The following is a 27,143-nucleotide window of genomic DNA, read 5'->3' as shown; positions in this document are numbered from 1 at the left end:
TATCACCATTTTACAGATGAAGAATTTGAGGGGTAGAGAGATTAAGTAACTTATTACAAAATCACACAGCTATTAAGTTGGACAACTAGATCTCATACTCAGATGTGGAATTAGATTAGGTTTAAGAAAGATTGTCACTGTGAATATCAGGTGAGCATCTCTCAAGACTAAAAACAAGAAACTACTCAGTCTTTGGTGATTCACAGTTGGATTGAATGTTTTGTAATCAAGAGATCTTAGCCCATTCTGTAAACCAACCATAATGCCAGGTGATACCACTTTTACCAGATGAATATAAAGGAGAGAAAATGTAGGAGAAGCAAAATAATCTTTGCTGTTTTTAAAGAATCACTGCTTAAATGCTTGAGAAGACAAGTTACAGAAATTATCATAAATGTCCAAATCAAGTGACAATTTATCAGAATTTTAAATTCATGAGCATAATTATTATAGAAGGCCCATATTCAATTATGTAAAATAAGTTTACAGAATTGACAGAACAAAATTAACATGTACAAAGAATTTATGGAATGTAGTTTTGTTGAGTCGGTAAGCCAAGTGATCTGTTGGAACTACCGCTGAATTTGTAGAATTTAACATTTTTGCTTTGTTTTGCTTTTCTCCTGTCTATACTTTGTCTGGGGTGGGGGAGGAGTCAGTTCTTTTTCTCAGCAAAGACATGTATAATTTTATTTTAGATGTTCATTGTGTTAGGCAAAGGTTTTTTATTTGTTTGGGTTTTTGTTTTGTGATGAATGAGTACAGTGCTGTGACCTTAGGTATCAAGGATATTTGTAAGCATCATAATTAGCTGTTAAAATTTTACTCATCAAGTGATTTGGTAATAATTCAGAGAAAAAAATATGAGATCATTACATTACAATTCTGAGGAACATGAGTGTTTCTCAAATTTTATTGTTCAGAAGGTGAATTCACTTTTGGTTATATGCCCACTTACAAGGCTTTTGCTTTTTATTTGATCATACAAGCAGTCTTTGAATTTATCCAAGGAGGGTGGGACTAGATTTGGGAATGTCATATGCTCACAAGTAGTAGCCAGTGAAAGGGCATTTGCCCTTTAGGGGCTAAATGAGATTTTGCCAAGGGGCAAATTAACTGTAATGGGCTGGATGATAGAATAGCTAAGTCTTAGTGGGTGTTGGCTGATGGAATTGATTGATGGCTGCCAGGGCCAGAGCTGCTAATAGTGCTGGTATATGTGCTAATGTCATGAGCACGCAAGATAGATTCCTGATGATTAGTCAACCTCTTAACTCCTGGGGAAAATCAGAACGTGACAGTTTTACCTGTCATGTTCGCAAACTGAATGTGAGAGAGAAGTGCTGTTTGATATGCACAGGTACTGCGTTTCATCCAAAGCACAAGAAATGCTACCATAAGCTCGCATTTATGAGGAATAGTATTAATCCTGAAATAGCTCTGTGACCTTTTAGGCTTTCTCTGGACTGTTTAATGCAGCTTATGCCTAAATTATGAAAATAAATGTTTTTCTTGAGAAAGTCCTAGAGGAACCAGTGGCCTGGACAGGAATTGATGTTAGGTTACTATTGACGCACAGAATTTATGTAATCAGTGAGAGTAAAACTGCTAAGCAAGGCAAATCCAAGAAATACCAGGACTCATAAATGAAGCATTCATTAGATATAGATACTTACTTACTTTAAGAAAAAAAGGTGGCCCTGGCTGCTGTGGCTCAGCAGACGGAGCACCGGCCTGCAAACAAAAGGGTTGGCGATTCGATTCCCAGTCAGGGCACATGCCCGAGTTGCAGGCCAGGTCCTCAGTTGAGGACACCTGAGAGGCAACGACATACTAATGGTTCTCTCCCTCTCTCCCTTCCTTCCCCTCTGTAAAAATAACTAAATAAAATCTTCAAAAAGAAAAAAGGCTGTTTATCTGCCTTTGGAGAATAGGTTCTATGTTATAAACCCTCTCCTGCCACCTCTTTGTGTGCCGTACCAATGAGATAATCGGGATCCATGCCATGGCGCGTGGACTCAGATGCCATAATATCTGAACTCATTTACATGAAACAGTATGAGAAGCAGCTAGAGCTTCTTTGAAGGAAATTAAATGAATTAAACATAACCATTCAAATTAAGAGAGTAAACACTTCTTCCCCAAAGTCTTACTTAAATGTACATTAGGGCAGATTGTTTTATGGGCAGGAAAACACTGAAATTATAAACTGAACAGTTAATTTTTTAAAGTTCCTGTGTGTCCTTGGGGTCTTTCATTTCTCTAATTAAAAATTCAAAAAAAAATCTAAGGATCGAGTGTTGCATTCAGCAACGTTGTTTACTCTATTCATCACAGGATGTAAGAGAACTACAGTCTCTAGAGAGAGAAAACTTCTGGGTCTCTTTTTGACATCACCAGCCTTGATGGCCAAGTACTGTGACTTCCGGGGAGATGGCTCTTGGAAGTTGTCCATCCCAGTCAAGCCACCTCTCTTGCTGCTCAGGGGTTTGCATGAAGTGTTTGGAGAATATTGCCGAGCAGGAATACTCCCTGTCACCTGTGAAATCACAGGGATGCAACTTAAAGACATCACTGAAATAGCAATCCTCTGCCTACATGAGATGGAGAGCCAGTCTGGACACAAATGCCCACTTAAATGTTAATGGATATTGTGAAATAATATTGGACCTTTAAGGGGGGGAGGTCAGGTAAAGTTAGTTATAAAGTTAGACATATTTCCAAAGCATTAGTCAGAGTAAGCTCAGTGTCAGGATATTTGACCGTAACATGCTTCATTGATTTGAGTGAGTGAATTGGTACTACAGTAGTTATTTCTTTTTTGCTGATCGTCTTGTCTTCCATTTCTATGAGTAACGAAGATGGACTGTACTTAGAAAGCAAGCAGCTGAGTTTGATTTACACACAACACTTCTGCCTGTCAACACTGACCTTATTACTTTCATTGCCTCCACCCAGTTTACCCACTTAGATGGCATGGTTCAGAACTTCTAATGAGTTTACCCAGCTCTGCATTTTGAAGTGACCTAGACTCCAGCTGTGTATTCATATAGACTGCTAATCCCAACTGAAACAAGAGCTTTGACAGAAACGGTCTCTGGCTACTTGAGTCTATAACTTACTCAAAGGCAGTATCATCCTGCATCAGGACCAGGCTAAGGCATGGACTTAGCTCTAAGCAGAAAAAAATTCAGATTTCATAATATTGGCCATATTTAAAACAACATTTCAGATACACCTTGCAAGACCTCACAGCTCACAGCCTGAGGCAGTGTGCTTTTCTCTTTGGAGTGTTGCAACATTGCTCATGCCCTGTCTTGGGACTTTTGATTTGCAGATGCTAATGCTGGAGACCGTGTACAGACCAATAACGCCGCTTCTGCATCAGCTTCCAACTCCACCTGAACCGTCCTGAGCAGCCAGCAGCACAGGAAACACCACCAGTTACTTGAGTGTCACTCAGCAACACTGGTCACGTTTTGAAAGAAAATTAAAAAGAGAGAAAAAAACCTGTTCATTTTAGTGTTCAGTTTTTTTTTTTAATTGTTGTTGTTGTTCTTATTTAACCTTGTAAAATATCTATAAATACAAACCAGTTTCATTGTATTCTCACTTTGAGGGAGATCCAGCGGGTGGGAGGGGTCATGGGTAGGGGACAGCGGAGCACTAGAACACAATCTCTCCCACCACAATCTTTTTATCAGAAGTCTGCTGTTGTATACTTTAAAACAGGACTCCTGCTTCATGCCCCTTCCACGAAAGAAGAAAAATTGTTCTGTGCTGAAGTTCTTTTAAACTTTGTTTTCTTTTAAAGTGTAAGACTTTGGTATAGTGCACAGCTTGAAATTGGTTGGGAGCTTAGCAGGTGTAACTCAATGGGGACTTAAATGTCACTTGTAAAATTAATCCATATCCTCGGGTGTTTGAAGACTTGCCTTTGGCATGTTGGTGGCAGGTGTGGCAGACAAAAAATAAGGAAATGTGTATCGTTTGTAACCCAGGAGTGTCAATAAAATTAGAAACTATAAGGGAAAGATTCCTAATTGATTTTTTAAAGTTTTGTTATACTCTTATTAATCAGTGCTAGTGGTGGAGAAACTGACGTAGGAACTATCAAAGGAGGAGCATGCCTGCTCCTCATGTGGATCTTAGTTTCCTGGCCAAAGGTTCTCTGCAAATATTAGTACAGATTTAAACTAGTGACCTAAGAAAAGACTGGAAAAGGTGTTGAGCTGGCCACTCTGGCTGCAGAGGTCAAAAGCCGATGAACCTGAAAGAAGGGGACAAACCAGGGATGATCACACCACTGTGAATGAACTAGTCCGGATTTTTTTCTAACGTCGCTTCCCTTGGAGAGATACACTTGAGAAGACATTATAGTTAAATAATGTGAACTGTAACAGTCTACTGGTTTATTTTTCATATTTTTCAATTACAGATTGAGCTTGCAGAAATTGCCACATTCTACATGTAGTTCTAATTTTAAATCCAAATCTAGAATCTGTATTTAATTTCAGCTTTTTTTAACCTCATGCTTTTTAAATTTTATTTATTGATGCATGTCAGATAGGCCATTATGATTCCAGTTGGTAGGAATATTAAAAACTACACATCAAAATGATATAAACAAAACAGTACTTGTACCTGCTGAATTTATAGGAAAGTGGATTATATAAATGTGTGTATATGTGTTATATATACTTAGATTCAATACTGCCTTTTGTTTTTTGTTTTTATTTTGTCCACAGTATCAAAATTGACTGCTTGAAGAGTGAGAAAAGAGCGTTCTCCCCCGCATCCAGTTAAGAGTTTTGTTTCTGTTTTGTGTATCAGTGAATGGTGTAAGAGTCAGTCTCTTGTTTTTGAAGAAAAAGCAATATTCCTTGGAAAGCAAGGATTGAAGGATTGTTTGCAGTGAGGAAATGGATTTTCACAAGTAGTTTATTTTATCCTTTTAAGGTTGACATAAATGTGGGCCTTATATACTCTAAAATGAACCTTAGTCGCCTTGGTGCTTATGGGCCATTACTTGACCTATGAATCTTTAAGGCACAATCAGTTGTACTTTACATTTAAAGATCACTTGAGTGATGGCCGCCTTTCCCTCCAACCCTCTCCTTCCCTGCACACCTTCCAAGGATAGCTGAGAACTGTGTGTAACCTCCCTCACCCTTCGCATTGCCACTTTCGGTCCTGTTAGGGGTCTCACCCTCCAGGTGATGTGGAAGTACGGTCTCTTGACAGCCCTCATGCCAGTCCCTACCCCCTAGACTGCTTCTTAGCCAAGTGTATGTGACTCTCCAAGAGAGTCCTGCTGCCTGCTGAAGTGAACCGATACCCAGAGGGGCCATTGTGAGCCATCTTAGTTTTCACTCACTGTGTAGCTGAGCTCTTAGGCCACAGAGGGGGTTTCTCAAACCTCTGGGTGTATCAGAGTTCGTGAGAAAGGAAACATACTCAGTCAGACCAAATCAAACAAATTGAATTTTACTTTTTGTAATAAAACTTTGAGAGCTAATTAAGATTTGAAAGATGTCTTAATCAAAGTATGTGGCAGCATGGTTCCTAAAGGAATGGCTTCGAAAGACCATTTTCAGAAAGGGTTTATAAAGGTATAGGACAGATCTATGACAGAAATGGGCCTGCTTTCAGACCAAACTGCCCAGCTACACATCTGCACAGAGACACTAATCTAGATTTGGTATACTTGTTGGAGTCCATAAAAATCTGTGTTTGTATTACAGAATACTCCCCTCCCCACCCCTGGTAAATGGGGTGAGAGAAGAAGAGAGAAGAGTCAGATGCTTTTCTCATTTATTGTGTATGTGAGGGCTGAGGTGCGTAATTTTTTCTTTCTCAAGGATCATGGTGGGATCACAGAACTCTTTTATACAAGTGAGATCCAGGTCTCTGAATATCTTTTTGTAAATACTACTACTACTAATAATAATAAAAAGCTCCTCACCAAATTCAAGCTTGTACATTATATTTTCTTTCAATGTTTTTAAATTTAAGTTTTATTGTTTTGTATGTAAATATGTGGACCCAGGAACTGTTATTAATGAGCAAAAAGTTACTGTTCAGGGCAGTGATTCTGTTTAATAATCAGACAAAATGTAGACGAGCTTTTTAAAGCCATATAGTTTTAACTCTGTACAGTAGGTACCGGCCTGTATTATTGTAACAATAACTAGCAATGTATAGTGTATCTATATAGTTTGGAGTGCCTTCGCTTCCATGTGTTTGGGTTTTTGTTTTGTTTTTTCATTTTTTAAATTTTAATTGATTTCTCTATCCATGTCTCCCTGTCCCACCCTTTTCCCTTTGAAATAATAGCTCACTCATAACACAGTGTCTGTACCCCTTCATAGTGAGTTTCAGTGATACCATGCTCAGGAGTGGAAACAGGAAACCATGTTCATAATCTCATGTCACTCAAGCCCTGCCTTTGTTTTGGTTCTGAATGCCCATTTCCTCCTCGGTAGCAGTGACCGGTTTCATTTCATGCTTGGGCCATCCAGGGACTTAATGTAATGCCAGGGATCCCTAGAGCTGGAGGATTTCAATAGGTTATAGGTTTTGCTCATCTCTTTCCCAAACCCTAATCATGGGTGTTACAAAGCAGATTTCCATGCTCACTCTCTCATCTCCTTCCCTCACAAATGAGAGACAGAGAATTGGCTTTTATAAGTCAAAGGTTCTTCATAGTGTCAGGTTTTGATAATCAGTGGTTTGAAGTGCTGTCGTGCGATTACCAGCAGTTAGTGCACAGAGCGCCGCTGCGCCTGGAGAGGACCGTCCTAACAAGGAAACTCGGCCTGTCTCCGCCCTCCTACCTCCTCCACCCCTCTCAGTGAAATGTCGTTTTAATTTCTCTTTTCAACAGTCAGTTTCTTACTGTGTACCCATCATGAAGGCCTTTTTGAAAGAAAAAATAAAATAAAATTGTTTGTTTTGCCTCCGAGTACTCCATATAAGATGTCTTGAGTAGAAGAAAAAACAAACTACCAAACCAAAGGTTCCTATTTTTGAAACATCGTGTGTTCATTCCAGCAAGGCGGAAGACTGCACCTTCTTTCCAGTGACATGTCATTTTTTAAAGTCCTCTTAATTTTTAGATATTTCTGGTTTGTGTTTTAACAAAGCCTGCCTAACCAGTCATCTTGTCTGCACCAATACAAGGGTTTCTGAGAGGACTATTGTAGTCTCTATTCCTGTGGATATAAAGACACTGGCATTTTTATTTCTTTTTTCCTTTCCTTTTTAAGGGATTTAACTTTGGAACCTTCCAAAGGAAGTTTGGCCGATGCCAGATCCCCAGGAGTTTTGGGGGTTTTTTCTTCGTTTTAAACCAAAACTATACCTGATTCCTATTGTTAGTGATCTTCTAATCACAGAGCCAAACACTTTCTAACCTATGTAGAAAAATAAACTAAGCATGCTTTACAATAAAATCTGTCTTTTCTGATAGAAACCTGAGCCACTGAAAATAAGACAACTAGAAGCAGTCGAGTCCCAGACTAAGGTCTACATTTGAGAGGCTTTGGAAGTAATCCCTGGGGTTTGGATTATTTTCACAAGAGTTAGAATGTTTTGTTGTTTGTTGCTCCGTTTTGCACCTCTGCAATAAAAGCCAAGTGACAACCAGTACATAAGGGGTTAGGTTCACAAAGTAAGACTTCCTTGTGTTAATTGTTAAGTTTTTTTTCTTACTATATCTGTCTACAGGCAGATTCAGATAGATGTATGAAATGTGCTTGCCTGTAAAATTTGCATTTATAAATGTGTTGCCGATGGATCACTTGGGCCTGTACACATACCAATTAGCGTGACCACTTCCATCTTAAAAACAAATCTAAAAAACAAAATTTATTATATACATATATATATATATAAAGGACTGTGGGTTGTATACAAACTATTGCAAACACTTGTGCAAATCTGTCTTGATATAAAGGAAAAGCAAAATCTGTATAACATTATTACTACTTGAATGCCTCTGTGACTGATTTTTTTTCATTTTAAATATAAAATTTTTTGTGAAAAGTATGCTCAATGTTTTTTTTTCCCCCTTTCCCCATTCCCTTGTAAATACATTTCGTTCTATGTGACTTGGTTTGGAAATAGTTAACTGGTACTGTAATTTGCATTAAATAAAAAGTAGGTTAGCCTGGAAATGAAATTAAAATTCACAAGCGTGTGGTCTTTATTTCAGTGCCCAGCTCTCTTCTTCGCCCTTCTTATTTTGCCGCTGCAGTATGCAGTCACATCACTATCTCCTTCCCTCTGGCTAGAGGCACATGGGTCTTTGTTATTAAAAATCAAGATATGAGCATTAGTTCTCGTTCTTTAAAATGATCTTATTCCATTGTGTAGCCCCAAGAGGTGCAGCTTCCATCTTGGAAACCTTTGTTTGGATTTGATGTAGAGGAAGCTTTGCAGACGCTGCTTTGAAAAGAAAGGACATCCCTGAAAGGGACAAATTTTAAAAACATGTATAAGCTGCTGTCTTTGATTATTGTGTTCATGGTTTGGTGTAGCTGTATTTTCTTTTAAGTTTAATCCCATTAGTAACGGTCTTTGGGAGTATCTGTAAAATAAATGAACACCACAAACAGTGGGGCTGTACCTCCCAGGTAACCAACACATGTTGTGTTTGAGTCTGATCATTTCCAATACTGGATGATGTTATGTAAACATGTAATGTCTCTTTAGTGCAAAAAACATTTTTTTTCTTAGGGCTGGCTCACTGTCAGGCCTAATCTAAAGGCTAGATATAAAGTCATGTGACTGCTGCTTCAATAAAAACATTTATATTGGATAAAGTCTGGTCCTCGTTATTTTGTTGTGGAACTGGCTAATATTTGTATAATAGTTAAAGAGGAATAACAGTTGCAGGGAGTGAAGGGGAAGGAGGGCTAAGATGTCACTAGTGGGATGGGCCAACCTCCTGATGGCATCGAAGTGCATTTGTTGGGGATTCACTAATATCTTATTTCCTGTCCTTTGTGGGGATTGAGGAAGATACCCTCTCAACTTAAAATCCTGCAAGTCTGCCTTTCCAGTCCTTTGGGATCACATTTCAGTAGAGCAGTGAAGGTGGATACCATTTCAGATATTCTAAAAGGTCGGGGGGTGGGGGGGGGGGGAGTGAGGGAAGGGAGCGGTCAGAATCTCTTCAAAAAGAAGTTGGTGAGGGGAAGTGAACAGAAGTGACGGCAGGGTGTGGGAGGGGTTGGGGGGAGGTCACCCAGTCCTCAGGTGTAGGAATATTTCAGTTAACCACTAGCACCTTCAGATTTAGGAGAGCTGTGGGTATGTTACAGGAATGTGTCCAGCAAAAAACAAGTGTTGTAGAAGATGGAATGATGAGGCCCACGAGTTATCAGAGCTGAATATGGATGGTCAGTCCAATGTATGTTTCTCTTTACATCCTCTTCTCCAGAAAGGAGAAGTCACCTTGGGCCTTCCCACTAAGAAGACTTGATATGAAGGCTTTAATTAGATCCTTGGTCTGGACCAGGTAGGGATTGGCTGCTGAGTGGCTCTGACTAATGAGGGAGCCAGAATGTAAAGAGTACCTTACTTAGTTCTTTTCTCCAGAGCTTTGGAGACTGACTGCATCCTCACCTGACTGAGGCAAGACCTAGAAAAAGAACAGTGGCCACAGGGATGCCTAGAAACTGACACAGTTCTACATGCTCAAAGCACAGTGGAGGGCATAACAGGGAAACCCAAATGTTTGAGAGCAGGAAATCTGAACCTGGCTCTTAGCCCTACAAACTTGAGATCCAAAAATTGCTGAAAGGAAGTATCCTTTGTGAGCTCTTTGGTGCATCTGACCTTGAATCTTAACTATACTTGGACTACACATAGTTTTTATAATATATATGTCATATGAACATATCAAGTCAATGTTTGGGGAACTACCTAGGTATTTTTAAAATCAATACTGGGAGATGGGCGTTCACATCCCATCCTAATCACAGCTTGCTCTCACTTTACTGTAACACACATTTGAGTGACACACAAAATTATCCCAAAGGGGAAGAAGAGACATGATTTGTGAGTACAGTTGAATGAAATTTATATTTACAAAAGAGAAATTCCTGGGAGCAAAAGCTGTATTCATTGTATTTGCAGAGAGAAGCTTTTTTCCCTGCAGTTTCTTTTCTAGATATGACTGTATTCTATATCTCCTTCATGCAGAAGAGGCCAGTAAATCAGGAAGGAATGCAGGGAATAGGTTTGCACATTTTGATGTATAGTGTCAATTTCTTACATTTTCAAAGTTTGGCCAGCTTCCTGTAAAATGATAAAAGCTAAGCAAGTATCTGTTCCTTAAAATTCAGTTAACTTGTAGCTTCATTTGCATCAACATATTAGACTTAACAATTAGTTCAGTTACTACATTTTTAATTATGGCATAAATATGTTACATTTTTATGTGGGACAATCATTTTATGAGAAAACCAAGTTAATGCATTTTTAGGTTCTTGCACCAACAGTCTTCAGATATGTAAAGGGCAATAGTGTAACAAGTGGGAAAAAATGGAAATAGAAATTTATATATTATATGCATGACATTTCGATTTTCCCATTCCCACATGTCTTCTTTACCCAGAAAAGAAGGCAGAAAAAGAAGTTTTAAATCTCTAGCCAAAAGCTAATTATTTAAGTTGTCAGGCCCTGGTTTGACATTAAACTCAGGATTATATTTGCTAGCTAAGCCTTAGGGGTAGAATGCCTGTGTAAAATTGGTTGAAGTGTAATTGGCAAAAAAGCAAAAACGTTTTTACTCAAAATGGCTATAAACAAAGCAGACATGTTCATACTCTTGAGCGTTGATAACAGGTTTGTAAACAGGAACAAATGGTGCACTGCACACACATCTACACATTTATTAACTGCCTGTCAGCATAGCCTGTCACAACACCCCAGTGTTCCAGCGTCAGGAGCAAACCCAGGCCCCAGTTCAGATGTGGAGTAGACCTACACCACATCACACACATGTGCCCACATGTTCCAGGGTCCCTTACTTGGGTCCCCAGGTGCACCCAGTACCCCAGCATAGCTTAGCATCCACACAGAGAAATTTTTTATATCACTTGTCACTTCTCCTTTTCATCAAGGTTATTTGTGTTTCTGCTTTGTTTTCTTTACTAGACTAGAAACTTCGAGGTCAGGATCCATGTCCGGTTCAGTGTGTATATCATACAGCAGGTTGCATATTGTTGGTACTTAATAATGTGTTTGAATGGGTGCACAGCCACAGAAGGAGGGAAGAATGGACACCCACAGCGGTCATGGCAAGCTTCTGACATCTGTTGCAGGCTCTCCAGCTTCTCTCTAGAATATTTCCACAGAGCTAATGCACCTACTGATCAACACAGGCCTGGAGCTCACCAAGCGACTTAGGACAGGGGGCTGTGGGTTGAGAGTGAGCAGAAGGTAGCAGATGGGTACTAGAAATGCCCAACAAGATAATGAACTGAGTGTGGGCAGAGACCCTCAGATGGCCCAACCCCAGTCATGCTTTCTGCTCTCCTACAACCGCACTAAATCCCCGGACCACAGGGCCTTTTCGGGGGGGTGGGGGGGCCTTGGCTTTTATTAGGCCTAACCTCTAGGCCAATGCAGTCTCCAAATGAGGATCAATGGCTTTGCTCTCCACAGACTGAGCCGGGGGCAGGGGGTGCATGTCCCCTTCCTGAGGAGTGCTAGCCAGCGTCGTCAGAGCTGTGGTGAGTTCCCTGAGAAGGCAGGACCTGTAGGGCATGGTGGGATCTTGGCAGTGTCCATCTTTCTAGCGCCAGGGGTGGCGGCCCTGAGGGCTCTGGCTCTGGCTGTTCCACAGAGGTGCGCCCGTGGGGCAGCCGCTCAGCTGTCCGAGATGCTGAACAATTCCTGCATGAGGGGGGTGGCGAAGGGGTGTATGTCGTGGATGCGCAGCAGCCGCTGGGTGTGCTGGGCATTGATGCTGCGAAGCTCGGTGAGCATAGCCATGATCTTCAGGAACAGGAACCTGTGGGTCAGCCAGAGCAAAGGCTGGGATGCAGCCCAGCCTTGCCCCTACCCACCAACCCTGGGACCACTCTGAAGTTGCATCAGTTTGGGGGTTTTACTCTCCGAACATTTCTGGTCTGCCAAAATTCAACGGAGAATGTCTCAGTTGAATTCTTTAAGCTTCTCTTTCAGCCTGTGGATGAGGACAGAACAGCCTGGGCGACTTGAGGTGTGGATCTGAACGCCACCCCCAACTTGTACCTCATCCTCCGGGCTTGAGGCCTTGTGCACAGAGATTTCCGTGGGAACACCCCGGTCATTGCAGGCCCTAAGTGCATAGGTCAGTTTTCATGGGGAGTCACAGCCTTGGCTGAGGGCAGTGTTGTGGAATCAGGGGCTGCAAACCACTGTCCCTTCTGGATCTAGCCCAGGATAGAGTGGGACACATGTGCCTCAGTTTCCCCATGACACCTCCAACTCTCTACAGGGAAGGACTAAGCTAATGAAGACACAGCCACTGTAGCATCCCAAGACTCTGAGCTCAAAAGAAAGCTGAAACAGGCCAAATAAGGACTCGCATGTACAGTGCAGGCCTCAGGGCTCAAACCTGCAGACTGCACACACCCAGTGGAGGGGCGGAAGCCCCTGCCCAGCCAGGCCCTTAGCAGCCTTCCTCCTTTGGGTTGTAAGAGAACAAACTAAGGAGTTTCCCACCCTATTTGCTTGTCTTTCTTGTGGGAGGTGGTTATGCAGTGCTCAAGAGTGTTGGCCATGGACTTGGTCCTCCTGGGTTCACCTTCAGACCCTACCTGTCTGGCTGTAGAACGGGGGACTGCCACCCTGAGCCCCAGTCCCCTGCAGATGGTGGTAGCACCTGCTTGGTGGGACTGTTTTCGAGACTTAACAGTGATAATACGTGTAAACTGCTTGGCACCAGGGCTGGCACTCTCAATAAATGATAGCTATTGTAGATTTACTATTATCATTATTGTTAACATTATCTTTATTATTGTCGTGGCATTGCAGACAATTGCTGGAAGACCCTGGAGGAGCCCCAGGAGACTGCCTGGCTGTTCTACTGCTTGATGACAGAAGGGAAGGCCCCGGGCAGACACAAGCCGAGCCTCAGGGAGCAGTACCCTGTCAGCTGGGTGTGGCCTCGCGCCCTTTTCAGGTCTCTCCACTGCTGGGCTGGAGCTCAGGCTGACTGAGGCCTCGGTGTGTCACAGAATGGGGCCCCAAAGCCTGCCCAGGAGTGCCTCCAGTCTGCTCTCCCAGAGGGACCCAAAACAGACGGGGGCCCCAAGGGCAGGGCTGCTAGGGGAACCCCCTCACACACCCCCTGCTTGCTGCTCACCGGTGGCCGGGCTGGGGACGACTGTACTCGATGTAGGCCTTCAGGGCGATGGCGAATCGCTCCTGCAGCTGGTCCACCACGCTGCGCTGCACCACGCCTGGGCGGTCTGGTAGAAAAGGAAAGGCAGTGTGGCACCAGCGAGGCCGTGGGGCAAAGACAAGCTCGGCCCGGCCCAGAGAAGGCAAACTGCCTGGCAACCACCTCCCAGAGCCAAGACACCGGGCAGGAGAGTGGGTGGAGCGCCAGGAGGGCTGCGCATGGCCCGCCCGCCCCAGGAAACACCAGCTGGAGCCTCCGTCCCGGCTGTGCAGTGAGAGAGGCAAAGCTATTGGTTGGGCCCTTCCCTGGGGAGGGTGGGGGAGGGCTACTGGCCCCCCACAGCGAAAGCTGCGCGGCTGCGAGCAAGGCTGGCGGCAGGGAGGCCGGGCGGGAGCCTCACCGGGAGAGAAGAGGGAGACGGCCTGCATGAGCACGTACTCCTCCTCGTGCAGCTGCAGCCTCTTCAGCCTGTAGTGGAACTTGAGCACGGGCTCCAGCAGAAGCTGCTGGAAGCCGCCTGTGGGTGAGCGCAGGGTCAGGGGCAAACCCGTCAGGAATTGGACCCAAGCCCCAGACTTCCCTCTCCGAGGTCGTTCTTCCCACGGCCCCGCAGGCCCAGGACTCGCATGTCCTGGGGTGGCCCCTCCTCCCTCCCGGGTGTGCCCCTCCCTCCGCCAGCGCAGCGGGTGGCTCCCAGGCACCTGCAGGGCCTTCCAAGCAGTAGGACAGCCGGCCACACTCCCAGGTCCCGGTCTCGGCGTCGAACACCGTGTTGAATCTCAGCTGGCACAGCTCAAAGGCGGCCCCCTTCAGCAGCGAGATCTGGTCCTCGATGGGCAGCTCCCTGGCAGCAAGGATGGGAGGGGATGCCAGCTTCTGGGAAGCTGCCGCGGGCCAGCACCCACTCCCATAATCCAGACACTGGGGGAGAGGGAGGGAGGAGGGAGGATGGGCACATACCCCCGAGGATTATTGCAGTTACTTTTGGTTGCCTCCAATCTCCTCTCACAGCCCAGCCAAGCAGATTAGCCCTTCCTGCCACCTCCCTCTAGTCTCTTGCTGCCTTCAGGGACTCCCTGCCAATGGAGCTCGGCGTCCCTTACGGTTGGGCCCCATCCCCTCCAACTCCTGCACAGCCCCTGACCCACAGCTGATGCCTTGGCTCCTACTCCCTGGCTTCATACTTTCTGCCTCAGTTTCCCCATTTGAAATGATTGCCCCTTTATCTTCACTTAAATCCTACTAGTCCTTCAGGCCAAGCTATCTTCGTGCCTCCGAGATGTCTTTCCAGAGTCCTGCGGCTGCCATTCCTTTCCCATGAGTTCTGTGCTGCGAGGATGTTTGCTTCCTGCGGTCTGTTCTGAATTTCATATTTCCACTGTTTCTCTCCAGGCAGCCCAGATGCCTTGAGCCCTGGTAGCCACAGTGGCTGCCTCTGATGTCCCTCCACCTGGCTTCGCTCTCCTCAGGAGTTCAGTCCCCTGTTTCCCTCACACCTCATACTTGCAGGTCCGTTATACAGAGCTACAAATGCTGTGAAATTGATCTTCTTCTTGTCTCCCCAGCACCTGGCCCCTGACCTGGCAGGTAGTGGCTCTGAACTCTGTATCTGTGCTTCCAAATCTGGTCTCTGATTAACTGTGACCCTGTGCAAGTTCCTCAGCCTCGCTGAACCTCCATTTTCTATCTGAAGAGGGAGAGGGAGAGCAATGCCTGTCTCCTGGGAGGTGGTGCTCAAAACTGTGGCCACAAGAAGCAGCAGGTAGCCTCCCATCCTGTGGCCATCAGGTGTCGGCGGGGGACCTGCAGTCACACAGGTCCGCAAGTGTAAGTAGGCCCTTCTCCCTGCCCCTTTGACCTAATCTGCCATAATTTGAATTCTACTCCAGCCTGTGGCCACCTTTCACCTCCTTGGGTAAGTCCTATGTGTCACCCCCAGGGCCACAGAGGATGCTATGGGCTCCTGGAGTATAACTGCCCTCTGCCTGCTGATGTAATCAGAGCCCTTCGTGTGTGTTAATGCAGCTCCACTGACCAGGCCAGGTGGCCAACCCCAGGGCAGGTGTGCTCAGAGCTGTCTCCCGCCCCGACAGGTTATGTATTACGGGGCAGTGTTTGCCGCCACACCAGGAGGGTCCCAGGTATCCCACTAACCCACGGCCCCATGATTGTTGCCTCCACTCCTAGCTCTGGGGAGGCCAAGCCCTTGGTTCTCGAGGCTGCCCTTCCTGCCCATGGCCCGCCCGACCATCTCTCGGTGGCAGACTGCCAGGACCCAGCCTCCATGCCCATCTCTCTCCTTCTCCCTCTGGACTTTCTTCCGTTCCCTTTCCTTCCAACTCTTTGAACTGGAACTGTCAACTTATGAGTCCTGCCCTTTTGGGGAGAAATAGGGGAGGGGATTACTATCTAAATGTCCATCAGATATGAGCTGATGCTCTGCAGATGTTTTCTCATTTCATACTATAGCCCAGCAAGTACACCTCATTAGCTCCCTTCTGATAGCTGAGGAGGCTGAGACGAAGTGAGACTAAATGGCAGACCCACAGTCCCACAGCTAAAGAGACACGCAGCAAGGACTCCATCCCCCACAGGGCCAGGTGCCCGGGGCGGGGGCAGAGATAAAGGGGGACCTTGGGGCACCAAACTTCAGAGGAATCTACCCCCCGAGCCTTTAAACCTGCTGGCTGTTTCGTGTTCTTTCCCATACCCATCCACCAGCCCCCGTGTCCTACCTGAAGTGGGAGATGACTTTGGCAAAGTTGATGATGCCTTTGAACATGTAGGTTGACATGTCAGCCATGTGAGGCAGCAGGGAAAAGATTTCTTTCCCACTGCCTTCCGCAGGGGGTTTGTAGTTCCAGATGCTACCGTCTTCCCCCCGTAGCTTCAGAGAGACCTTCAGTGAGCACAGGTCTTCTCTGATCTGGCTCCACTTGGTAGCTTCTTCCCCCGATGGAGTCTGCAGAGATTCCGGGATCTCGTGGCCACTACTGAGCACCTCCGGCAGCTGGAGCAGAGTGGGAGGTGTAAAAAGGAGAGAATACACAGCATGGATTCTCCCAAACAAGTTCCTACACAGTTCCCCATGGGCACCCACAGCAAAAGGCATGAGAGGATGCACACCTGCAGACATACACACACACACACACACACACACACACACACAGCACTTGCTGCTTCTCTCTGGTTTTCTATCAGGTGGTGCACTTTCTGGATCTGTGAAGTAATGGCCCCTCACATCGCTGCCTGATCAAACATGAGTTTGCTCCCTGCCTCAGGGGAAGGTGAGGGGACCTATACCCAGGGGTATGTCCCAAACATCCGTGACCTTGCACTTGGGAGACTCAGGGAAGAGTCTGGGGAAAGAACAGATCTCTGGGGCTGCTGACTGGGCAGGTCACCCAAAATACTGTGTGTGCAGGGGAGGGGGAGGGGCAAGAAGGGCACAGGGATCACAGGTGGCCAACAGTGCTGAGATCATTAACATCTCTTGAATCAGTAAAACCAGTTGACAAACCATCATACCCCCAACAGGCCCTGACGCTGTTTTCCTAAAGTCCCAAATGCCAGCAACTCTGGGACAACTCAGCTTCCAGCACTATTATGGCTCAGACCCAAATCCCACCTGTTTGGGAAGGAGAAAGCAAAGATTCTCAAACCTGAACATGCACCAGAATTACTTGGGGGGGGGGGGGGGGTCTTGTCAAATACCGACTGCTGGGCTCACTCTCAGAGCTCCTGATTTGGAATCCTAGGGTAATCTGCATTGCTTCTAAGTTCTAACAAGTTCCCAGGGGCCACTGCAGCTGGTGTCCAGGGCCAATCCCTGGGGATGAGATTGGGGTGTTGAGGAGCAGGCACAGCTGCTCAGCCCACTCTAAAACCTCATACCCGGAAATTCTTGAAATGGGAGAAGGTGGTGTCGAAGGTTTTCGTCTGCGCATCCATCAGCTCCCTGATCATTGTCCGTTGCTCTTCAGTCAGACCCTTGGCTCCCGGGAGCTGCGTCCCAATCCGTTCTCCCCTCTTCCTCCTGATCAAGGCCCGCCTCTGTTCCACGGCTGCGTCAGACATGATCACTGCAGGGAGGGCCAGGAGCAGCCTCAGGTATCCACGAGGAGCGAGGCCACCCTCCTCAACCCCACAGGCAGCGGCAGAGGAAGCACTGTCGACAAGAAACCCGCCCCGCGCGGGACTGACAGGACTGTGGGCTGCTGTGGAGAAGCCCCCAGGTGAGGGCGGGGCCGTGCGGTGTGGCCCGTGCTGCCCACCGCTGTGGGGTTCGTGACAACCTTGTGAAACGGTGGGAAGAGCTTGGGCTTCAGAACCAAAAGGTGCCTGCAGTTTTCTTCTTTGTAATCTGGAGTGACAGTGCTCACCTCCTACTGCTCTTACAACGAGGCATTGCACAGAAAATGCTTGGTATATATAGCTCCTGGCTATATTATAGAGGATATATACACATACACACACGTGTATATGCATATACACATGTATACATCTATATGAATATATATACAGTGGTGAGCAAAAGTAGATTTACAGTTCTGTGAATACTGCAATTAATAAATAATACAAGAATATTCTCTGTGATTTGTGCACTCACACCTGTAAACCTACTTTTGCCAACCCCTATATACTCACGCACACACTTTGGAATTTGATAAATGTTCAGTAAATGGCACCTGATACCATGTATTCCTGTCTAGTGCATTAGATACTAACAAGACTCCTCAGAGTCCCCCAAGTTCTCTGGGTCTCCAAGTTCTTGGAAAGTTTGGGCTACTGCTTAGCAAGAAATATCAACCCAACTACTTCCTAAGAAGCCTGCAGCTTTAGGGCCTCCCACGGATTTCTGTGTGTGCAAAGAAAAGCTGTGGGCATTCCTGGGGGGCACGACAGGGAGAGTGAATGAAGGCCTCACTCCCTGCTGGTCTGCTCACATGCCCAGGGAACGTCGTCCCTGAAAGAGGCTGCCCGATCTGTGATTGATGGAGACAAATACACACTGGAAGCTTCCAGTCTTTTCCCCATGAACTTTAACCTCAGTGACCTGGGAGTACAATTATTCCAAAGCTCGACAAGTGGGGCGAAAGCATCGTGTGTCACCTGTCTGCAAACAGTTCCCATGCTAGGTTGCCACGTCTGGGGCAGCCGATGGGTGCCTGATACTGGAAGGTCAGTGGTCATATCACTCCATGTGTCTCTAGCTGCCCTCTCCCAAATTTACTTCCCTCAATTCAGCTAAAGGACAATTATAAAAGGGACAAAAAGAATCACAAGGGCACCTCAAGGGAGAGAGGGGCATGAGTCTGGTCCGAGTCTTCCCCCACACCCAAGCAGAGGACACAGTTGCCCTCCATCTGTCATGTCCCCATCCCCGGGGTGGACCGTGGTGGGCGGGCCGCAAGCTCTGCTCCACATGCCTGCCTGTTGCACCCAGGCCTCAGCTGCCACAGGCACCTGTGCACATGTGCACACACATTCATGGGGCACGTCTGCCCACGTGTGCATACACATCCCCCAGGCCCGTTCCTACAGGGCCCCAGGCTCAGGGTGGCTGTGCACCCGGCCCCACACCCGCCCAGGGCACATCCCACTGCTCACTCTCCTTCTTCATGCCACTCTCCAGGCACTTGCGCAAGCGGCAGGCCTGGCATTGCCTTCGGGTTTTCTGGGTGATCTCGCAGGTGCCCTTCCGGAAGGGGCACCTCAGATGGGCATTGCGTTTCATGGCCCTCCTGTGAGAGAACAGAGAGCAAAACAGGCAGGTGGGCCACGGAGAACAGGCCAGGGAGCTCTGGCCACACCCTCCCTGTCCCATCCCAATACCAGGGACACTAGCCACACCCTCTGCGGCCGGCCTCTGGCCTTTGCCTCCCAGTTGGGTCTCATTGATAGCACACGCAGAGGAGGGGGCTCTTCGGTCTTCCATCTGGGCTGGGCTTTCCTCCAGGCGCAGAGGTCGCTGGAGGACGGGAGCAGGCGGAACTCTTTCCTGCTATGTTCACACCAAGCTTGTGCTTTCAACAAGCCCCCCGCACAGCCTTGAGCCATTGTCTGGGATGCTTCTGCTGCAGGCCCCAGGCCCCAGTCCCTCCCACACCCCTGTCTGCTTCCCTCTGTCCTTGTTACTGGGTACCCCGGAGGAGGACCTTGGCAATGTTTCTGTGGAGGTGGCCTCTTCCTGGATTTCTCCTTCTTGGAAGAGGCAGCCAGAAGAAACCTGACCCCAGAAGCCTAAGAAACAGAAGAAGCCTCCACTCCAGATTCAGGGGCCCAGGGCAGCTGGAGGAGAGGTAACTATGGGGGGCTTTCTACCTCACTGGGCAATGGCTTCCCCATTGGAAATTTGCCTTCTCCTGATTGGCCTCATGGAGCAAAGAAACTCACAGCCGTGTAATAGTGAAGTGTGTGGTTAATGCAGCCACACGTCCCTGCACGGCTGTGCCAGGTGGGGGGGCGATGGGGGTCAATGCCCTTTAGGGACCCCGGCACCACCACCCTCTCCCCACAGCCCAGGCATCCTGAGCTTCCCACAGAAGACCTAGTCATTGGGTCCTAAATTTATTCTCCCGCCCGTCACAGCTGAAGAGAAAGAAACAAATGCTTCCCTGGCCCTAGCCTCTGGTTTCTGGCCCAGCAGTGTGGAAAATGAGGAAAAACTGCTGAGGAACATGGGGACAGACAGGAGTAGCTGCAGACTGAGCCCTGGGGGCTGACCAGGAGGCTGAGCCACACTCAGAATCAGGTGACTCACAGGTTGGGCCAGTGACCAGCACAGGGAACAGGTGCTTCACAGGCAATACCCCCTCTCCTTTGCTTCCCCTGCTGGCCGGGTTAAGAGAGCCCTGATCCTTCAGCAGAATACCCCGCAGGGTAGAGGGGGTAAGGTGCTCAGGTTTATTAACAGCATGCCATGAATCAGATGTTGGGCTAGACATTTTGCAGAGCTTTGCAAATTTAGTTCTCACAACTCTACAAAATACACTGTCTCATCTGCCTGGCACAGATGCAGAAACTGGGTCAAAGATAAATTACTGCCTGTCCCTTAGGTAACTGACTAGCTGAAATTTGAATCTCTGTCTGTCTGATACCAGAATGCAAGCTCATACCCCTACAGGGTGGGTGCTACCTCTCTCTGGGGGACCCAGAACAAACTGGACTGATGGGGAGAGCAGAGGACCCCACACCCAGATGCTGCAGGCAGGATCAGATCCGGCTCAGGTGTTCGCCCTCCTCCGCACGGCCCTGTTGGCATACACTTAGCTCAGGGATGCACTCTGTGAATGACCAGTTCAGGAGGAGCCTGGCAGCTGTTCTAGCCATTGTGGAATGGAGGTTGTTGGGGGGGGGGGTCTTCTGGGAAGGGCTTCCTTGCTCTAAGAGAGAGGAAGAGATGGGCCTTTCTGTTCCCAGGCTGAACACTGGTTGCTGCCTGCAGGCCAGGCACCGTACTGCCCCGAGGCGAGCAGGCTGAGGTCAGAGCCCTCATGTTGGGTGGCAGAAAAAAAAAAGGAAAGAGCTGAGCTGATGATCACACCAACCCTGAATTCAGCCTTTAGACTTCTAGTTATGAGAGGTAACATGTTCTCTTTATTGGTAAACCCCTTTGAATGGAGTGTTCTGTCACATGTAACTGAATGCAGCCTGACACTGTCGCTGGTCTGCCCTCTGTCACAATCCACACAACGGGCATGTTCATTACCCACTGGAACAGGGGCGTCTTAGAACCTGCCCCAGGCTCGCCCAGCCCCATGGGGACTTGAGAATGGCTCAAGCAGCCCAAAGCGGGGGTTTCTTCACTCAGGCTGCGGGGGGGTGTGGGGCGGGGAGCACTGAACTGCTACAGTGCCTCGCTGGGCTGATACGGGCCTGGAAGTCCTCCTGTGGGCTTGGCCCCCCTGCCTATGAAATGCTGACAACAGCCCATCTCTGGGACTGTAGGGTGGGCCCTGGCTCTAGGGTTTGTTTCCATTCCCTTGTCCAGCCTCCAGAAAAAACTCTTCCGAGGGCCCTGTCAGGCTGGACAATGTGTGAGGGTCCCAAGTGTGACCCCAGAGGTGGGACTGTCTCAGCACACCCAGCCCCCCATGAGCCCTTCCCCACACACTCCTTCCTCTACTGCCCCCCTTTCCTGGTTGACTGGTGTTCCCCTTGGTCTGAGCCTACACTGAACTTTGCTGTTCTCTTTCTTCAGGTGGATAACATGAGCCCTCCTGTCTGGACCTATCTTGCTGTGAGCTGGGACTTCTTAGGCTTTCATTTTTGGACTTTCCTGTTTGCCTGTTTCTAGGTCAGCTTGTCTGGTCATATTCTTCATGTATTTTATGCCACTCTTACTTAAAAACCACACTCTAAGACTGATTTGAACACTTGCATTTTGGATTTGCAAATTCTTTCCTCTTTTATAGACTGAATTTCTGTTTTGTTCAGAACATACAGAGAAACAAATGGGTATCAATAGAAGGAGACCTTCCTTGGGTAGGAAAACAGAAGATGCGGATTTCTCTGAGGTGTAAGCAGTTCTCCTGAGACTAATTATGAGCCTTTGAATGGGCCAGCTGTCCACATTCTGAACCTGGGAGACAAGTCAAGCTGAGGACCTGGTGCCCAGTGGGCTAATGGCAGAACCCCAGTTAGATGTGACCCAGTGTGTCGGGGGTGGGGGTGGGTGGGTGAAGGGTTTGGGTCACTCTACCTGAAGAAACCTTTGCATCCTTCACATGTCATGACATTGAAGTGATAGCCAGTGGCCTTGTCCCCACATACACGGCAGATGTGGGGTCCCCCATCTCCCTCCTCTGCATTGATGGTGGACTTCCCAGGCATGGAGCCTGCTTCTCTGCAGAGCACAAGGTCATCCTGGCTCCAGCCTTCCTCAGGTCTCACCTCCAGGTTTGCTTGCGGCCCCCTGGGACTAGAAGTAAAATAATAGCGAGCAATGAAAGGGCTGGACAGGCAGTCCTCACTGTGCGTCACTCACATGTGGTTCTGTGCACCCATGATGAAGAAACTTGGGGTGACCTATGATGGAAGAAACTGCGGGTGGTGTTGGAGTTGCTATAAAGGCAGATGCAAATAGGACCCTGGAGTAAAACCCATGAACAAGAACGTGGGAGAGAGAAGGCTCAGAGGAAGAAACAAGAAGGAAAAAGAAAAGGTTAGCCGGGTTGGACTGTGGAAGTAATTCTTGAGTAGACTGAGATTAGGAGAACATAAGCAGGTCAAAGCCTGAACAAGGGGCAACCCATGGGACAGGCCATTTGTTCATGATGGTTTCTGGGACTGGGAAGACCTTGTGTTGGGTGGGGGGCAGCCTCTCAGGGGTGTTGTGGCCCAGGCTCCCAGGGGGAGCTGGAATGGCTGGGTAGAAAGAGGGTTTTCAATTGAGTAACTGACCAGATGGGTAGAAAGACAGAGGAGCCAAGCTCACAATGCAGGAGAAAAATGACCCAGGTCCCAGTGAGGCTGGGGCATAGGTGGGTAATTGAAGAACTTATGTGCATTAATAAAGCTGCACTCAAGGGGTCCACCCAGGCAACTTTCCCCCTGAGGGAGTGACTTGGCTTCCACATGGGATGGACACGCAGAGTGATGAGCAGAAACTGGGAACTGTCTAGTCACTGCTCTTCCCAAAAGTCTCTCTAGGCACTGATTGCTGAGGGCTACCATACCACAGATGACGCTGCTTTTTCTAAGACCAACATAAAACTTTTAGTAAAATTTTAATACACAAATTCCTATTTCTGATAGCTTGGCAGATGAAAGGTGACAGTTTCACCTGTAAGGATGAATTAGAAATTAATCTGGATTTCTGGTCAAGGTGGTGGCATAGGCAGACATGGCTTGCCTCTTCGCACAACCACATCCAAATTACAACTAAAATATAGAACAACCATCACTTGGAACCATCAGAAATTGAGTTTAATGGAAGTCTGACAACTATGGAATTAAAGAAGCCACATCCATCCAGACTGGTAGGAGGGGCGCAGATGTGGAATGGGCTGGTTCCACACCCAGGTCTGGTGAATAAAAATTTGGGAGAGATATCTCCAGAGCAAGAGGTCCCAGCCCCATACTACATCCCCCAACCCATGGTTCCAGTGATAGGAAAATAAGTCCCCACAACTTCTGGTTGCAAAAACCAGTGGGGATTGAGTCAGTAGTAGAAACTTCAGGAGCCCCAAGCAGTTCATCTTAAAGAACACACACATGAACTCACCTACTCAGACTTGCTCCCTCTGAGCTCCAGCACTGAGGTGGCAGCTTGCAGGGCACCAGTGGCATACAGGAAGAGGCTGAGGTGCCTGGCATCAAGGCAAACAGAGGCCCCTATCCCTTTTCTGGGCCCTTCCCCCACAGGGCCACAGAGCCTGCAAGGTGGTGCCAGATCTGAGACTCCATCAGCCTGGCCAACACTATTTGACCCACCTTGGAGATCCCTGGAGACTCTGCCTCACCCAAATTATGGGCCCGCCCAAGCTGCTTTTCCATATGAATGAATGGCTGGTCTTGGCTCATGTTGCACAACTTCCTAAATCATCTCAAACAACCAACAGCTGGCCTCAGTGAGCCCCAAGCACAGTACTAGCAGCAGCCAGCCTAGATTCTCAGTTTAGGTTTGCCTGGGTATCTCCAAGCCCAGCACAAGTAGCAGCCATCTCAGATAGCTTTTTAGCTCAAGCAGGGTGCCCTGGGCAAAACATAGGAACTTAGTGAGGACCTCAACAGCATAAAAAAGATCTAATCAGAAACAAAGTATACACTAACTGATATAAAGAACAATTTACAGGGAAACAACAGTAGGGTGGATGAAGCTGAGATTCGAATCAATGATTTGGAACATAAGGAAGTAGAAAACAACAAATCAGAACAAGAAGAAGAAAGAAGAATCCAAAAAAATAAGGGTAGTATAAGCAGCCTCTGGAACAACTTCAAGAGGTCCAACATTTGCATCATAGGGGTGCCAGAAGGAGAAGAGAAAGAGTAAGAAATTAGAAATCTATTTTAAAAAATAATGAAAGAAAACTTCCCTAATTTAATGAAGGAAATAGACATACAAGTCCAGGAAACGCAGAGAATCCCAAACAAGCTAGACCCAAGGAGGACCACACCAAGACACATCGTAATTAAAATGCCAAAGGTGAAAGATAAAGAGAGAACATTAAAAGCAGCAGGAGAAAAGCAGAGAGTTACCAACAAAGGGGTGCCTATAAGACCATCAGCTGATTTCTCAGAAGAAACTTTGCAGGCAAGGAGGGACTGGCAAGAAGTATTCAATGTGATGAAAAGCAAGGACCTACAACCAAGATAACTCTATCCAGCAAAGCTATCATTTAGAATGGAAGGGCAGATGAAGTGCTTCCCAGACAAGGTAAAGCTAAAGGAGTCCATCATCACCAAGCCATTATTATATGAAATGTCAAAAGGACTTACTTAAGAAAAAGAAGGTCAAAATTGTGAATATTAAAATGACAACAAACTCACAACTATCAACAACTGAATCTAAAAAATATAAACAAAATCCAGTTAAGCAAACCAGAATAGGAACAGAATCATAGCTATGGGGATCATTTGGAGGGTTATCAGCTGGGAGGGGGAAGGGGGAGAAATGGGGAAATGGTGCAGGGATTAAGAAGTATAATTGGTTGGTACAAAATAGATAGGGGGAAGTTAAGAATAATATAGGAAAGGGTGAAGCCAAAGAACTTATATGCATGACCCATGGACATGAACTAAGGGGAGTGGGATTGCTGGAGGGAAGGGGGGTACTTGGCAGAGGGGAGCAAAGGGGAAAAAGTTGGGACTACTGTAACAACATAATTAATAAAATATACTTTTAAAAAAAAGAGTGCTTCCCAGACGAGAAAAAGGAAAGGAGTTCATCATTACCAAACCATTATTACATGAAATGTTAAAGGGACTTATTGAATAAGAAGACCAAAACTATATACAATAAAATGGCAAAAATACATATCCATCAATAATTGACTCTAGAAAATATACTAAGCAAACAAGCAGATCAGAGATAAAATCATGGATACAGAGAGCATTTTGATGGCTGCCAGATGGGAGGGCGTGTGTGAGGGAATGGGAGAAAAGGTGAGAGGACTAAGAAGTACAAATAGGTAATTACAGAATAGCCTTGGGTATATAAAGTACAGTATAGGAAATGCAGTAGCCAAAGAACCTATGCATGACCCATGGACATGAACAATGGTGGGGCGATTGCCTGAGGGAGTGGGGGATGCTGGGTGGAGGGGAGCAAAGGGGGGAAATCAGGACAACTGTAATAGCATAATCAGTAAAGTATAATTAAAAAAAAAAGAAATACAACATGTATAATTTAAATTTTTCTAGTAGCCACATTAAAGAAGTAAAAAGAAACAGGTTGAAAAAGAAATTAATCTGTCCCCTGACCCTGGCCCTCCAGAAAACTGCAGATAAAATAGGCTGACAGTGAACTTGAACTGAACAGGGATGGTGATGGATATTAACTAAAGTTACTGAGGTGATCATTTTGCAGCATATTCAAGTATCACATTGTTAGGGCCAGAGACCCCATGTTGCCCACCCTGAAACCTGCCACCTCTGTCAGGACTTGCAAAATAAGCTACAGCCAGTGGTCACTGTGTTCTTGGGAACCGTGGTCTGCAGTCACACAGGACCTGAGCCACCAACTGTGCTAAAACAAAGAGGGTATCCATCACTGGCCATGTACCTGATCATAAAGTTCCCTATTGTCAGAGGCAACTGAGGCATAGCGCCAGCATGCTGCGGAGACCTGGTTTCTCCCTCCTTGAGCATTTCCCAGGAGCAAGGACCATAAATCTCCTGGACTTTCTGTTCCCACAGCAACCATCCCTAACCAGAGGGCACTGTTATTTCACCTACATCCTGGACTCTGGAGCTGACCAGCAGGGTGACTCACTCCCCTGGGGGTCTGCTCCGTGCCCTTGAATATCCTCCTACCCCTTCCCTTGCTGTTTTTGTCTGCTTGGACTCAGCCCGCCTGCTTGAACATCCTTCAATGAAGGCTTTGAACTGGTCCAATGGACTCTTCCCTTCTTCCGGGCACAAACCTAACACAAATCATAACATTGTACACCTGAAACTAATGTAATGTTATATGTTAGTTATACCTCAATAAACGACAAATAAAATTTTTGAAAAGGGGGATGGGGACAAATGGTAAAATGGCAACTAACAGTTATTGTAACTCACAATGTTCTAAGTCCTTAACAAAAGGTAATTATTAAAACATTTATCATTTCACTCAACAAACATTGTTGAACATCTATCACACACCAGATACTGTTATGTTGGACACTTTTTCATGTTTTACAAAAGCTGGAAGTCGTTCGTTTGGCAGAAATCCAGGGCCTGCCATAAAACCCTCTGACTGCTCAGTTACAAAGAGTTCTAAAATCAAAGATCATCACAGGAAGGGACATTTTTATACACAAGGTGTTATTTCAGATGCACGGTGGAGGAAAACAACCTGCCTTACATTTTCAGCTTCATTCGGGAGCCATTAGGAACAGCAGAACCTGGGGCTATGGAGATGGCTGGCAGAAATTTTGCCATAAATGATCAGCTTTGGACAATGGAAGAGTGAGATGGCGGTCCCTTCCCCGGGAGGGAAGCAACACGTAACTACAAGACACACGAATGACAGAAGCTCAGTAGATGACACACACCAAGATGATAGAAATGCCTCCTAAAGGACAGAGAT

At 46.7% G+C, this 27,143-nt stretch overlaps 2 protein-coding genes and 1 long non-coding RNA gene across 5 annotated transcripts in view; 2 read left to right on the top strand and 1 right to left on the bottom strand.

Annotated features, from left to right (window-relative positions):
• The window catches only part of GSK3B (glycogen synthase kinase 3 beta), a 221,121-nt gene extending 212,851 nt beyond the window's left edge, over positions 1-8,270 (top strand). For both annotated transcript variants that reach the window (XM_090277069.1, XM_090277060.1), the window contains one exon: positions 3,338-8,270. In XM_090277069.1, coding sequence (XP_090133195.1) covers positions 3,338-3,405 — 68 coding nt within the window. In that variant the 3' untranslated portion in view covers positions 3,406-8,270. The remainder of the gene's footprint in view (positions 1-3,337) is intronic.
• A 3,528-nt stretch (positions 8,271-11,798) lies between these two features.
• Positions 11,799-27,143, bottom strand: part of NR1I2 (nuclear receptor subfamily 1 group I member 2) — a 28,660-nt gene continuing 13,315 nt past the window's right edge. The window contains exons 2-9 of one of the 2 annotated variants that reach the window (XM_090277037.1): positions 22,107-22,325; positions 19,013-19,146; positions 17,297-17,484; positions 16,138-16,412; positions 14,104-14,246; positions 13,803-13,919; positions 13,364-13,469; positions 11,799-12,025 (exon numbers count right to left, since the gene is read on the bottom strand). In XM_090277037.1, coding sequence (XP_090133163.1) covers positions 11,881-12,025; positions 13,364-13,469; positions 13,803-13,919; positions 14,104-14,246; positions 16,138-16,412; positions 17,297-17,484; positions 19,013-19,146; positions 22,107-22,237 — 1,239 coding nt within the window. In that variant the 5' untranslated portion in view covers positions 22,238-22,325 and the 3' untranslated portion in view covers positions 11,799-11,880. Of the gene's footprint in view, positions 12,200-13,363; positions 13,470-13,802; positions 13,920-14,103; positions 14,247-16,137; positions 16,413-17,296; positions 17,485-19,012; positions 19,147-22,106; positions 22,326-27,143 lie in introns of those variants that run through there. The other variant, XM_090277028.1, reaches the window with a different exon arrangement.
• Positions 19,186-21,752, top strand: LOC150021604 (uncharacterized). Its single transcript, XR_016511154.1, has 4 exons — positions 19,186-19,704; positions 19,994-20,156; positions 20,825-20,987; positions 21,606-21,752. It is a non-coding gene; the product is annotated as an uncharacterized LOC150021604 (long non-coding RNA).

Source organism: Furipterus horrens, unplaced genomic scaffold, assembly GCF_987537825.1.
Source record: "Furipterus horrens unplaced genomic scaffold, mFurHor1.1.pri manual_scaffold_1, whole genome shotgun sequence".
Lineage (NCBI taxonomy): Eukaryota > Metazoa > Chordata > Mammalia > Chiroptera > Furipteridae > Furipterus > Furipterus horrens.
Note: the sequence above shows the minus strand (reverse complement) of the source record. Positions and strands in the feature narration are given on the sequence as shown.